At 51.6% G+C, this 15,069-nt stretch overlaps 1 protein-coding gene across 4 annotated transcripts in view; it reads left to right on the top strand.

Moving 5' to 3' along the window:
- Cd82 (Cd82 molecule) overlaps positions 1-15,069 on the top strand; it is a 44,390-nt gene that overhangs the window by 16,849 nt on the left and 12,472 nt on the right. For 3 of the 4 annotated variants that reach the window (NM_001429482.1, NM_001429483.1, NM_031797.2), the window contains 3 exon segments: positions 3,953-4,028; positions 9,235-9,317; positions 13,209-13,281. In NM_001429482.1, the coding sequence (NP_001416411.1) occupies positions 9,255-9,317; positions 13,209-13,281 (136 nt within the window). In that variant the 5' untranslated portion in view covers positions 3,953-4,028; positions 9,235-9,254. 4 annotated transcript variants of the gene reach the window in all.

The following is a 15,069-nucleotide window of genomic DNA, read 5'->3' as shown; positions in this document are numbered from 1 at the left end:
GGGACCATGGCTCAGCTTCTTTCAGTGCCTGGGGCAGGCCGGGAGGCTGGCTCCAGTGTCTCTGCTTCCCACTGTGGTGCTTCTCACAAGGTGGCCACCAGTCTTCAGTCACCCTTTCCAGTCATGCCGCTTGGGTTTCATGAAAAATTGTAAGAAGGGAAACCTCTGTAAGTACATCAGCCAAATTGAAGGGACACCCTGACAGGAAGCCAAGAGTCACACCTTGGGGCTGGGTCAGGACAGAAAGGGTCTGTCGGTAGTCCAGTGAGAAAGGTTAAGTGGGTGGCCTCCACCGACGTGTTACTTAGCATGAGCTAAGGAAAGAATGCTGAAATGGTTTTAGGCAAGTCACTGAGCCTCTGAGCCTCAGTTTTTCCATCTGCTCAATGGGGACGGTACTTTACCTAGGAGCTTGTTATGGAGCTTCAATAAGAAATTGTGGGTGATGGCAGGTGACAGGCTAAATAAAGCTTGTCACCTCCTAGCTACAGTGTTGAGGTGCCAGAGAGTAGGAACCTGTTGAGCCAGCTGATGAGGTCATGTGACTAGACTTGGAAATCCTGTGACTAAACGTGGGATGCTACAGGGGGACTGTAACTTGTATTCAGGTTGCGGCTGCTTCATCCTAGTCCTCCAGCAATTCAATGGGACAGGCTCCCACCAGCTCCACTTTGCCGGAGGTGAGGCCCATGAGGGCTCAGAGCTGTTTGGCAACATGTCTGCTCAAGGTCACACAGCAGCTAGGAAGCAGAGCAGAACTCCCAAGAGGTCTCCCAGGGAACCTTGAACTCCCAGGCTGCTTGATGGCCCTGCGCTTCTCCTGTTGCCAGAGGAACGGGTGTTTGTTTGTTTGTTTTTCCCTTTCTTTAGCAATAGTAACAACAAACCGAAAGAAGGAACAGAGGTTGAAAATAAGATAGTGTGAGGTCAAGAATCCAGCAGTCCTCAGTCGGCTGTCATAGACGGCTACGGCATAGGAGAGTACAGCAGCCACCATGGTCAGCCTCCTTTTATGCAAGATCAGGTCAAAGTCTGGAGGCTGGAGATCTGTGTCACCTGCCAGCCCGCTGGACCAGGCTGGGCCAGGTGGTCTCCAGAACCTTGAAGTCAGGCAGTTCTCTTTCCACACCCTGCCCTGTGTGACAGGCCATGCTTACCTGCCATACTGCCAGACTTCCCAGCCTCCAGATGCCTCAAGGTGACACTCAGGGCCTGACCTCATTGACAGAGGCCCCCCTCCCCACGGGCCCAACCTTTCTCCCATGGCCTTGCTTCAGAGCAGGCCAGAATCCTGCAGGGTTAGCAGTGTGAACTTGTGGGGCTCTGCAGGTGTCTGATGGCCTCTGATTGTTTCCCAATACCAATGGGCAGTGCCCTTCAATTTGACAAAGTGTCAGGCACCTCACAGTAGCTCCCACTAGTCAGTTAATTTCACAGGGAAATCTATGGCAGAAGCAAGGACTGGCCTAGGCTCCATAGCTGGCAGGAGGAGGCCCATGTGGCCTCTTCATGTATAGACTTGTGCTCTGATGGTCTGCTGTGCACTGGCCTATGTGGTCATCTCTTACTCTGTCTGGCTGCTGTGAAGACAGTGATCTCCTAAGTAGCCCCCATGTCAGACAATGCCCTGAGGTAGGTGACAGGAGGGGAAGAACTTCTGGAAGGGTATGGAATAGTCGAGGTGTGAGAGAATCATGTGACACTCTCTGGTCACCTGCTCCTGCCCAGGTTCTGTGGCACTGGAAACTGAGGCTTGGACCACAAGAAGCAGAATGTCTCTGCTGGCCTCTAGCGAGCCCCACAATGTGTCCCATCCTGAGAGCCTAAAACCCTAGCTCCTGCTTCCCTCTGAGCAGCAGCTCATCAGGGTCTCTGGCCACGGTGATCAAATGCCCACGAGCTTAGTGCTCCAGGACAGTTCCAGTGTGTAGCCAGGATGGAACCACACAGAGCTCCAGGGGACCTGGGTGACAGGGAGGACAGGTACTCAGCTGGCCTGGGGGCTTCCCAGGGCTGGCAACCCTTGGAAGTGAGTGGAAGTGTGCCTTCAAGCATTTTAGACAGTTAGTATTGATTTATTTTACATCTCTTTATTTCTATTGTGTGTGCAAGCACCACTGTATGCACTCACACGGAGGTCAGAGGGCAACTTCCAGGTGTCAGGTTTTCCTCCTCCTGTGTGGGTCTGGGGTAGAGCTCAGGTTGTCAGGCTTGGCAGCCTGTGTCTGTACCCAGTGAGTCATCTCACCACGTTATTTTATTTCCTGATGTATGAAGATTTATTTTATATTTCATTATTTATCTCGGTGTGAATGTTTGCATGGGAGTGCCAGGGTCCAGAGAGAACAGAAGTGGCTGGTCCCTTGGAGTTGGCGTTAATTTGTGAGCCACCCCACATTGGTGCTGGGAACTGCACTGCCCCTGTGCAACAGCAGTGCACGCTCTTAACCGCTAAGCACGGATCCTGTGTATGTCTTTTTGAGACAGGATCTCACTATGTATCCCTGGCTGGCCTAGAACTTACCATGTAGAGCTGGCTGGCCTCAGGCTTCTGGATCTTCCTGCCTCTGCCTCGCCTCCAAGTGTTAGGTTTACAGGAATAAACCTTTCTGAGATTTTCAGACTCAAAGGAAATTCAATGCTAAGTCTGGTGGGAGTCAACTGACTCCCATTGCAATAACCCAGCATTCCCTCCTCCTCTTCCTCTTCCTCTTCCTCCTCCTCCTCCTTCCCCGGCTTTTTTTTTCTCTTAAAGATAGTGTTTCATTTAGCTCAGATTGGCCTCAGTTTTGCTATGTAACTTGAGGCTGGTCTTGAACATGTGATCTTCTTGCCTCAGCCTCCCAAGTGTTGGAGTTCCAAGCTTGTGCCCCATGCTAGCTTCAGTGATGTCATTTCTGGTGTTCAGTGGCTTCCCCTGCAGAACCCAAGTGTCTGTAAGGGACCTTCCTGAGCTCTCCAGACAGCCAGATCTTACTTCGTTCTCACGATCGTGTGCCAGGAGCCCACAGGCATTCTTAGAGTCCTGGGCAGAAAATGACAATTTCAGGATAACGACAAAGGACACGCCTTTTAGGGAGGATGTGGAGGGGAAACTGCAGTGGGAAGGTGTGTGACACACGTGGGCCATTCCTGAGTCACCTGGGGGCCCAAGCTCACCCTTAGAGCCTCTAATGGTGCAAACTGGGCAGTGCTGGGACTGGGCAATGGTAATGGCTGACTGTGCAGTGCACTAGCAGTGAGACCCACAGAGGGAGAGTCTCAGAAATTCACACTAGGGATTTCTGAAAAGAGGGATCCTAACAGAAACCGCATGTGCAAAGGTCCTAGTGTAGACAGGCCTCAGAGTACAGGGGCAACAGTAAAGAGATCAGATAAGCATGTGGGAGAAAGACCAGGATGACAAGAGTGAGGTAGAGCGGCCTGACAGGGCCCAGGGCCACAGGCATCATCTGGAGTTTATAGCCAGTGTGTCAGCAGGAGCATTGCCTGCAGAGCACAGACAATGTATTTGCCGCGTCTCTCTGCAGTGAGGATAAACAAATGCAGACTAGGGGCAGTCCCAGCTCAGTTCTGGACTGGCCCAGGCAGGAAGGTTCCGGAAAATGGGAAGCTGCAGGGTAGCAGAACTGTGTGACTCTTAAGTGTTCAGTGAGGGGCCATTTCCTCTTCTCTCCATCCCACAGCACTTAGAGACAGGAGTGTGCCCCCAAAGGGACCTGGGAAAGTCAAGCTGGGATTACAGTTGGGTACTTTCTGAGAGGCGGCGGACATGGCATTCAGAGCCATTAAACGAAGAGGGTTTCATGGAAGTTGGGAGTGGCTCAGCTGGAGGTGTCTGTCCATTGCTGGGCATCTTGGGAACGGGAATGGGTTGTGAGTGCACAGTGAGTCTTGAGAGAGACTCTGTGACCTCAGGCCAGGTAAGAGCAGAGCTGTTTGTTCTTCACAGTGTGTCCATTGTCCAGAACTCATCTGAGAAACTGCCACAGGAAGTGCTGCTCTGCTCCAGTCTGGTCACTGAAAAGGTAAGGAGGAAGTGGGGGTTGGGCAGCCTCCTGTGCAGGTCATGCATGGCCTGCCCTGTAGAACCCTGGAACTCAGTCTCCCAACACTGGACCACAGAGCACTGTGCTCCCTACACACTATTCTCCTGAGATCTACTCAGGAACACAGGTGTGGGCCCTCGGGTCAGGCTAGAGGGCAACACTCCCGTGCCCCAGTGTGTGACAACCCCCTCCCCACACACAGTGCAAATGCACAGGAGAGGGAGACACAGAAATGTCCTCCTGGAGACACTGTCCTTCCCTGCCCCGACTACCACACCAGGGGTTCTGGGGAAGTGGAGAGGAACATGGAACATACTCAGAGCTGGCTCAGACTGCCCATCAGGCATGGCAGAGACATAGCGTGTGTGTGAAAATAGGTGACTCCGGGATAGTGCATCTCAGACACTTTTCAGGTGTCTGACACTTGAGGTTGTGTACTCTTCGTGACAGCCCTTCCTTCTTCAGAGTTCATCCGTTCATCCATCCATCCCATCTATCCATCATCCATCATCCAACACCCCATTCCATCATTCATCATTTTTGGAGAGGTCTAAGATGAATATCATAAGACAGCAGAAGGGAGAAATATTGGTGTGTTCATTTTGTTATATAAACTGACTTGGTAGAAAACTGTGCATTCAATCAGGTTAAATTATACCTGCTTAGAAATGGCCAATGGGCCTGCTGTAGGCCCCTGGCATGGCTCCCCACAACCACTCCAGAACTTTCCTATAGGATGTGCTTGCAGCTCTGTCCCTATATTGTACTCCTGTTTAACACACCCTGGCAGGAGGATGGTTAAAGTATTCAGAAAAGCATCTAATCTTGAGTGTAGTCCATTTGGGAAGTGACCTTCACCCTGACTCCTTCAAGTGTTGTATCACTTCCACATCCATTCCTGGTATCCAGAGTGCCAGCCCCAGGGCTTCTAGGTCCTGACTTCCTCTTTTCCTGTCAGGCAGCACCATGAAGGGCCTGCTGCATAGAGGAGAGCCACCCCCAGGAAGCTCCTCCCCATGACCACGGCAGAGCCAAGATCTAAACTTTCATCTAGGGACCGGGCCTGTCTTCTCCCAGCCCACTGCTCCCTTCCTATCTAAGATCTCAACTAAGTCATGCCCCTTGCTGCCTCCTACAGATCCTGCTGTTTGATCTCCTGGCCAGGCTGGGCCAGAGATTAAGTACTGGGCTGGTGGGTGTGAATTTGAATTTCATATGTCATTTTGTGCATGCCAAAATGTCTGTTTGGGTTTTTGTGTTGTTCTGTTCTGTTTTTCATTTTGTTCTATTGAGACATGGTCTCCTCAAGTTCAGGCTAGCTTCAAACTTGCTGTGTCGCTCATGTTCTAGGCAAGCACTCTACCAACTAAACTATATTCCAGGTTTTTTTTCCTTTTAACTCTTTTAAAGCAGTCAGTCTGTACTCAGAACCCAGCTGTTATGGGGTCTAGCGGGGGCTGGGCAGGCCTTGCCTGTCACCAACCCTTATTTCTGTCTGCTGGGCAATAACTGCGGCTCACCCTCTCAAATGGCCAGGCGTGTCCAGATAGAACCCCGTGCCGCCATAATGAGACACTGGGGTCTTCTCCAGGTCTCATGGTGACTGTGGGTTCTCTGAAGCTGGTACCACTTCCCGTCATGGGGCCACCTGCCCATCCCCAGCCAGAGCTGAACTGCTTGTCTGTTCTTACGGAGAGTCTCGCCTGTCTCATGCACAGGATGGAGAGTGATCTTGCTCTGCTGCCTGCTGCACAGGCACAAGGACCTGTGGCCTGGACCTGTGACAGCCATGCTAGGGCCGCCCAACACCCTCTGCCCCAAAGCTGCTTCTCAGTTTCTATACTTCCTAAGGTGATTCCCAAATCCCACTCGCTTGAGCTGCCCACCAGTCAGCCTGGCTCTTGTTTCAGGATTGGAACCCACTGCCTCCAGAGTGAGTTCTGTCCTTGCCTGTCTGCTCTTGGAGACTTTGGCCATGGCCCTTTACTCCTTTGGGTCTCAGTTTCCTTGAAGAAAGCTGAAGGACTCAGCCCAGTGTGTGAGGCCGCCACAGTTTCTAAGGCTGGGATACTGGGGGAACGCCAGCCAGCCTCCTACCTAGGGTGGTCCTGTGCTTCTAAACCTGAGGTCTAGTCCTGGTCTCCCATCCAGAGCTCCTGCAAGCAGCAACCCTGGATGCTCACCACCCGTCAGCACCCAGGTAATCGTTTGTCTCCTGTAGGGTAGCAGTCAGACTTGAACCACTCTGAAAGCAGAGGTAGAGCCATTGAAAAAGAGGCCAAGGTGGTGGGTGGCAGAGGCAGGCACCTGAGGGGAGGGCCATCTCCTCCGGGTGAACGTTTGGAGAGGGAGTAGGTTCTCAGGCCCTACAGCTTCCTACTCTGCACGGAGCTCCAAAGTAACAGAGTTTTGTCCTGCCTCTGCCTGGGCCTGGTGAGAACTGGTGTGGTGGTCATGTGGTTCCACGATGGGCTAAGGGGACACAGGGCAGTTCTCAGCTAGGTTTGTCACTGTCATAGTGGTCACTGGTGTTAGCCAGCTGCCCTGTCTGCCCATGCATTCTAGTCTTTGGCTGTGTGAAATCTGTTCCACATAGAACTGTGCATTTTTTTGTTATTGTCGTTTTGTAGTGTTGTTGTTTTTATTTTGGTTGTTTTGGGGAAGGACGAAGTTCTGGCTAGCTTGGAATACCCAGAAGTAGAGGCAGGTGAATGCTTTGAGTGTGAGAACTAATTCTTTAGTTGGGCTCCTCCCCAAGGGAGTGCTTCTCAGTGGGAGGAGCTCAGTTCTCACTCAGTCCTGGGCATTGCGCCATTCATAGCTTGCCTGACCCAGGCCCTCCAGGGCTGTTGGGAGGATTAAAGGGCATGAGAACCAAGGGTGGCTGTCCACAGCAGGTGCTGTTTACTGTGGCCGCTCCTTGTCCCTTAGCAGGCCCCATTGTTTGGATCTCACTCTTGCCCCCTGGAAGCCTGTCCTGGAGACCCCACCTCCTACAGAATGTGAGAGCCAAACAGTACAGAAGACAATTGAGACTCTGGAATTGCACCATAGGTCTCCCTCAGGGGCACCGCCAGGAGTCCTAACGTAACAGGCAGTGGGTACCAGCACCTGACACTTTGCTTTCTGGACACAATTACATTACGTTTTTCCTGTGAAGGAAGGAATGTCTCTGGCCTGACTAGGCCCAGCTGTTCCTAGGAATGTGCTGGGAAGGAAACATAGACAGGCCCGAGCAAAGCAGTTCCTGATAGACAAGAGCAGCTCCCTGCTCTGGGAGCTAGCTTTACTCTTGGGCTGTTTACCCTGCAGTTTCTACCATGTTTGTGGAGGTGGCAGGCTGTCCTGGGAGGCCCGGGGGAGGAGAAACAATGACTGCCCTTGTAGTATCCGGGCAGACCTTCCCTGGGCCAGGCCCGGGCTGTGACATCTCAGATCCAGCTCTCTGAAGCATGCAAAGTTTGTTTTTCCTCTTGTGGAGACTGTGTGGGAGCTGTGGAGACCAGAAGCACCTCACAATGGAAGGCTCCTGCCCCTCTCACACCCGGGCCTGACACCTCAGTCAACAGAGCAGCCATTTCCTTTCCTCTCATCTTCTAGAGTCCCTATGTCCTGGTGAGCATTACTTCCCACTGTTTGTGTGCTACCTGAGATGGGAGGCCACCACCCTCAAGCAGCCTCTCCTTTCCCTGGATGGTGTTGCTTCAACCTGTGCCCAAAGCTGCCCTTTCAAAAGGGCATCTAAACTTTCCGTTAGCAGAGCTGTCACATGGCTGAAGGGGTTCTCTAGGGAGACCATACGCCTTTCTCTTAGTCCAATCCCATATCCAGTCTGTGTAACCCGCAAGGAAGAAGTGGAGCTCCACTTGGCATGGAGGGTAGAGTGCAAACGTGTCCAGAAAAGAGTGAGGGACCCATGTGTGCATGTGGAGATTCTGAGGAGAAAGGGTGTGAATAGTCTCCACTCCCTCTTTCCTTCTACCCTGGGTCCCCCTCTTCCCCTCCCCAGGACTGCAGGAACACAGTCGGGCCTATACTGCCCCACCCTAGCCTGGCTCTACCCATGCAGCTGTCCTAGCCCAGCTGCTTGGCGCTGGCCCCTGCATCCCACGGGTCCTGTCTGGCCTTGGAGAGGAGAGGGAGGCCAACTTCCTGCCCCAGCTGAGCCCTCCTGCTCCCAGGGAGTTGGGGGCCCTTGCTGAAGAGGGGCATGGCGCCTCACACTGGCTTCTGTCACTTCAGAAGTGTGGCTGGGTCAGGGTGACCATTGTGAACACTAGACAACAACCTGGGCATCCCAGTGTAGACTGCCAACCACGTGCTTCATGATCTAGGGGTTGCAATGAGGCATCACAGGAACTCTTGAATGATTTTCCCGGGATCTGTAAACCTCCCCCAACCAAATTCTAAAAATGCTACCTACACATGAATTCTCAGGAGGAATGTATATCCCCCAAATATGAGTAGGTGCTGCTCCTACGAGACGTCTAAGATTGTGTTTCCGTGTCTTGCAGAGATTATTCTACCACCACGATAACGACCACCAGCACCAGCACCACCCCCACCCCCACCCCCACCCCCACCCCCACCCCCACCCCCGCATGAACACAGTTTTGCTACAAAGCACAGGCATACACAGGAAGTAGCCGTTTAAGATGGTGGTGGTTGTTCTGGGGCTGCAGGAGTAAGATTCTATGTCTGATGTTTGTGTCTCTGCGTTTGTTGGATACTTTGTGATGTCTATTTATTTCCTTTGTGAGAAACCGAGACCTTTCCAGCTTCAGCATCCCTAAAAGTCCCAACCTTGGTCCTAGACAGGCGCACCAAGCTCGGGAGTTAGCCCCGTCTCAGTCTGGTCTGTCAGCCCCTCCCTGATCTCTTGGCCCTGTAATTTCTGCCACTGTCTCCCCGTGTGAGACCTCCAGCCTGATGTTATAGAGGTGAAGGTCTCCCTGCCCTGGGTAGTGACATCTCTCTGGACCAGAGAATCATGTCTCCTAGCTGTGTGACTTTGTGCTAGGCATCCAACCTCCCTGTGCCTCATCACCATGTAAAGCAGGCACAGTGCTAGCTGCTCCTTGTGAGTGAGATGACTGGGGACGATGGCCTTGTCAACCCCCCCATCCCCGCTGTGCCCTCCACCTAACCTGTCTCCCTCATCTGCTACCCTTCCCTCTCTCCCCAGGGAGCTCCAGGACCTGCAGGATGGGGGCAGGCTGTGTCAAAGTCACCAAGTACTTCCTCTTCCTCTTCAATCTGCTGTTCTTTGTAAGTATGCGGATCCTGAAGGCTCTAACCTCTCTAGCCCAGGGGCTCTAGCTGTGGTTGCCACAGTCCCTAAAAGGATCAGGGATAGTGGAAAGGAGTCACCTCTCCCAGCAGGTCCTCTGAAAATGCAAAAGTTCCTCCCCAGAGCCTGCAGCCTGGGCTGGGGGTAGACTTGTCCCTCCCTCTAAAGAAGGTGGTAGAAGACAGCCCCTTAGTGTCTCTGCTTTGTTCTTCTTCTCAACCACACCACATAGTCCTTTGCCTATTACAGTTCCAGTTTGAACAGGCCCCCAACACCCCACCTTGACCTCTCAGAGGCCACAGGGGACATTCTTCCCCCACAACCCCCTACAGACTAAGTCCCCCCACCACCCTCCACCTTCCCAGATGTGAGTTTCCTGGCACATCTGGAGCTGGTTTTCCTGGGGCCCCAGGCTTCCCCTCTGGCCTGGAATCAGCAGTCCTGTCTTGGTGTTGCCAAATCCCTGGTGTGCTCATGTATAAATGAGTGTGTGCACATGGGTGTGTGTTTATGTGTGTACAATGGGTGTGTGCTTGGGTGTGTGCATGCTTGTATGTGGTAGGGTGTGAGCAGCCTGAATGGACCTCCATTGCCTCAGAATGCTGTTATAGCTTCCCTGTACTGCTTCACCCTAAATAGTTTTAAGACATAAATTATATAGCAGGTACTTGCCACAACCGGGTTTCATGCTCTATAGTGTCTAGACATGAGTATCTTTGAGAGACAAGAGATGATCCTCTCGCTGTTTGCACTGGGGTTTCTCTGAGGTATAAATGAGTTACTTATAGGGAGAAATGTTACATGTGTGCATAGGCTTATAGGCACTTGGAATATTTGAAAAGAATCATTCTAAATTCCCTTTCTGAACTTTGGTTTAGAACATGATACTTATAGATTTGTTCATGATACACATTCATATATGTATGCACACATGTATGCACACACAGGTGGACTGTCCTGGCATGCCCCACCTTAGGCCTCTTCAAGGACCTCTGGCTAACATGTGGTTCACCAGGCCTCAGGCCCCTGCAATAAGGGCACGAGCCTCAGAGTCCATCTGTCCAGCCAGGCAGGAGAAGCGAATGGAGACAGCGTTTATTCGTTCCTTCTCCAGCACAAGGCCACAGGGTTCTGTGTTTGTGACTTCTACTCAGGACAGGCCAAAAATGTCTCCAAAATGCTGTATTGTTATTGAGCATGTGCAGAGCGCTGTTGCTCACCGTCCCCTAGATATCACAATATGGCATATGAACAGCACCCCCCTGTGGAGTGTCAGGCGTGACAGGGCATGCAGAGGTGACTGAAGTGTAGGGGTGAGGCGGGGTTGGCCTTGGTTGGTAGAGTGCTAGGTCCTAACCACAAAGGACTAAAGGAAAGGGAGGGCCAGCCAGGCTGTGGTCCCATAGCTGGGGAGAGAGGGTCTGTGACTGAGGTAAACGCTTAGTTTCTGCTGCGCTGGAGAGTTTTCATGATCTCCCTATCCTATCACTGCCTCCAAATGCTAGGGTTGCAGCACAGATATTTATGTGTGTGCTGAGGATTTGAACTCGGGTCCTCACCTTACAGACCAAGCTCACCCACCCACTGATCCATCTTCCCCTCAGGAGGTTTTTGTAGTAAAAGAACAAAGAAAATCATAAATGTAAGCACATTTTTAAAAATCCCAAGTATTTTTATTTCTTCATTTAATGATATAAAAAGCAAATTCTGACCTGATTTAGAAGTTTTCTAGAATGTTCACAGCAAAAGAGTTTCAGGTCCAGATGTGGTCACCATATGGAACATTCTCATAGGGACACCAGCCACCTCTACACTTTAAACCATCCCTAGATATCCTGTCATGCTTGACACTTGACATGGGAAATGCTGTCCACACAGTGGCCACATTGCAATTATGCATGGGTATATTAGGATGGGGTGCAAGTGTGCTAATAAACACTATGACCAAACAAAAAACAACTTAGGAGAGGAAAGGGTTCCTTAACCTTTACACGTTCAGGTCACAGTCCATCACTGAAGGAATCCAGAGCACAAATTCAAGGCAAGAACTGGAAACAGAAACCATAGAGGAATGCTGCTTGCAGGCGAGCTCATAGAGCTTGCCCCTCAGGCTTTCTTATGCTCTGCCTGGGGAATGGGGCTGCCCACAGAGGGCGGAGCTCTCCTGCATCAGCTAACAACCAAGACAACCTCCCCACATGACCACAGGCCAATCTGATTTAGGCATTTCCTCCAATGGAGCTTTCCTTTCCGATGAGTCTAAGCTGTGTCAAGTTGATGGCGCTAACTAGGACACATGTCCAAACTTTATTTCAACCCATTTCTTCCTTTACATTCTGAAACATCTTCTTCAAGTTGTTTGGGGTCAAGAAGGCCACAGTGCCCAAGGTCAGCCCAGGTTTGGTATTCAGAGGCTCCTATACATAGAACTTTTAGGGTGCTGATTGGCAGCATGGAGGAGGGAGGGGGACTGGACCAGCAGACATGAGGCAAGCTCAAGAAACGTTTCAAAATTATTGGTAGAAACATCTTGTAGGTAGGTTACAGTAAACCAGAGGGTGGGGATCTCTGTTGTAGGCCTCAGATGCTATCTGATGACATTCTTAGTGTTTGGGTTGGCGGCAGCTAGTCTTTATAAGTTCCAAAGAGACTTTCCTAAAAGTCACAAGAACGTTAGGTCACACACACGGTATGCAATAAAGGGCTATTTAGAGGTCTAAAGACAACACAGTAATTTACTCTCAACCTGCAACATTCCAACTCTGCCTCACCACAGTTCTCACGGCCTAATTAAGCTTGGAGGCACTTCAGCTCAGTGTGGCTTTTTTTTCCTACAAACTTGAGTTCACATGAAGAAGGGTGCCAGTGGGGGCAGTAAGAGTGTGTGTGTATGTGTATGTGTGAGTGTGTGTGTGTGTGTGTGTGAGAGTGTGTGTGAGAGTGTGTGTGTGAGTGTGTGTGTGAGTGTGTGTGAGAGTGTGTGTGAGTGTGTGAGTGTGTGAGTGTGAGTGTGTGTGTGAGTGTGTGTGAGAGTGTGTGTGTGAGTGTGTATGTGAATGTGTGTGTGAGTGTGTGTGTGAGAGTGTGTATGTGTGAGAGTGTGTGTGTGAGTGTGTATGTGAATGTGTGTGTGAGTGTGTGTGTGAGAGTGTGTGTGTGTGAGTGTGTGAGTGTGTGTGTGTGTGTGAGTGTGTGTGTGTGAGTGTGTGTGTGAGTGTGTGTGTGAGTGTGTGTGAGAGTGTGTGAGTGTGTGAGTGTGAGTGTGTGTGAGTGTGTGTGTGAGAGTGTGTGTGTGAGTGTGTATGTGAATGTGTGTGAGTGTGTGTGTGAGAGTGTGTATGTGTGAGTGTGTGTGTGAGTGTGTGTGTGAGAGTGTGTGTGTGAGTGTGTGTGTGAGAGTGTGTGTGTGAGTGTGTATGTGAGTGTGTGTGAGTGTGTGTGAGAGTGTGTATGTGTGAGAGTGAGTGTGTGTGTGTGTGAGTGTGTATGTGAGTGTGTGTGTGAGTGTGTGTGAGAGTGTGTATGTGTGAGAGTGAGTGTGTGTGTGTGTGAGTGTGTGTGTGAGAGTGTGTATGTGTGAGAGTGAGTGTGTGTGTGTGTGAGTGTGTGTGTGAGAGTGTGTATGTGTGAGAGTGAGTGTGTGAGTGTGTGTGTGAGAGTGTGTGTGTGTGAGTGTGTGTGAGAGTGTGTGTGTGTGTGTGTGTGTGTGTGTGTGTGTGTGTGTGTGGCAGAGGAGGTTCCCTAGACATTCTCAGGATGGAAGTAACACCTATGTGTCCTCCTACCTTTCTCTCCCTTGCTTGTGCCTCGGCAGCTTTCTGACTCCCTGTTCCTGGGCTCCCGCTGACTGACTGCCTCTTTCCTTGCAGATCCTGGGTGCTGTGATCCTGGGCTTTGGGGTGTGGATTCTTGCAGACAAGAGCAGCTTCATTTCCGTCCTACGTAAGGCACCCCCCACCCCGCCCCACAGACAACCTGCTCTTGAGGGGAGGGACATGGCCAGCTCCTGTTGCTGACTGCTACACAGGGGGCCCTTGCCAGGGTTCTAGGACAGACAAATTCCTGCCCAGAGACAAAGCCACCATTATCTGCAGATTCTTGGGTGACTGGGATGGGGGTGGAGGGACTCATTCTCATCACCCTCAGAAGAGTGTCTCATACCCTCTGTTCCCACATTTGACTGTGCAGCGGAATGCAGGCTACAGTCGCTTCCCACTTCAGAGAGCCAGGAGTGATGGACAGTCAGGTGCACATTGGGCCCTTAATCCCAGTCACCCTGTTCTATGCCTATTGCAACAGTGAAGGAATAGAGCCATTAAGACACTGGCTGAAGTTCACACAGATCCTGAATAGTAATTTGCAAGACCCAGCTCCAGGAGCTCTGGTCCTGAATACAACACAGGGTGGGATGAGCTTCCCTCCTGTCCTTCAGAAGTAGAGCTGACCAGCATGGTCTGACTGAGGGCACAGGGCCTAACCACCTTGCCTCCTCCCTCAGGAGCCCCGCCTCATGACTGCCCTCCCATCCTAGTTCTGGGCAGGGAGGAGTGCAGTGACTTGCCAGGAGCGCTCTGTGCCAGCCATTCCCCAGTGAGTGGCAGGCCCTGACCCTCTTCGTTTCCAGCAGCTGTCCCAAGCAGCTGGATTGGACTCTGGCCATTCTGACAGCTGCTTGATTTAAATAAGACAGAACCTGGCTGGGACATAGAGAGAAGGGTCTGCAGCTGTTGTCCAGGTCCTCAGGGCCAGGCTCCAGGGGGTGATCCTGCCGTGAGCTCTCAGTATCTGGATCAGGGTTGAGTGGGTTTTCTGTGCCCACCCTAACACTCCAGTGCCCTCCAACAGGGACAAGCCCTCCTTAGAACTGACTCTGGCTTGATGGGTCCAGCTGACATCCAGCAGGCACCGTGCCAGGGTGCAAAGTCTGCTGGCCACCTTATTCCTGTCTGTACCCTGCCCTGTAGGGGCAAGCTTTAAAGGCTCTGACTGTGTAAATTCCAGGCCCAGTTCACACCCATCACACACCCACTTAGAGTGCCTGTTCTATGTTTATGGCAGCCTCTAGGGGCTCCCAGACAGCCAGGGCCCAGAAACACTGATCCGTGAGGCTAGAGCAGGTAAACTGCTGTAGACCGGCGTGGGCTACAGGGTAAAACTTGATTTCATACAAGCAAGACAATAATCTAGGTCATAATACAAAGAAAAGAAACCTTCCCCAGGCACTTGGAAAGCTGAGGCCCATTGAGATACTGTTTGTAAGGGAGTGTCAGAATGGGACCCAGGGCTCCGGACTTTCTGTATGCCACAACTGCCCCTTACCTAGGCACCTTGTGGGTCCCTGATACTGGGCTCCACTCTTCCCTCCATCATCTGCCTTTACAGAGGAGAAAGCCCTAAGCATAAGGAGGAGGGGTAATTTGCCTGAAGGCACACAGAAGGCAAGGGAGGAGAGATGGGAGCCCTGGCCCTTGCACCACGTGACTTCTGTGGCATCATGGAAGGATCTTCAGAAGAGAAAGCAGACAGGCTTGGTTAAGAAGGACTGGAGTTTGGGGGAGGGGTGTCAGTCATCCTAGATGTGCTGCCTGCCAGCCGTGTGGTCCTCAGCAGGTTACTTTACCTCTCTGTACTGCTTCACCTACAAAATAGAGATGACCACAGTGTTCCTCATGAGACTGAAACCATGGAGTCTCACTTCTGTGTGGGGCACAGAAGTCACACACCTGTACT

This window comes from Rattus norvegicus, chromosome 3, assembly GCF_021556685.1.
Source record: "Rattus norvegicus strain SHRSP/BbbUtx chromosome 3, alternate assembly SHRSP_T2T, whole genome shotgun sequence".
NCBI lineage: Eukaryota > Metazoa > Chordata > Mammalia > Rodentia > Muridae > Rattus > Rattus norvegicus.
This window is presented reverse-complemented; position numbering and strand designations above follow the sequence as displayed.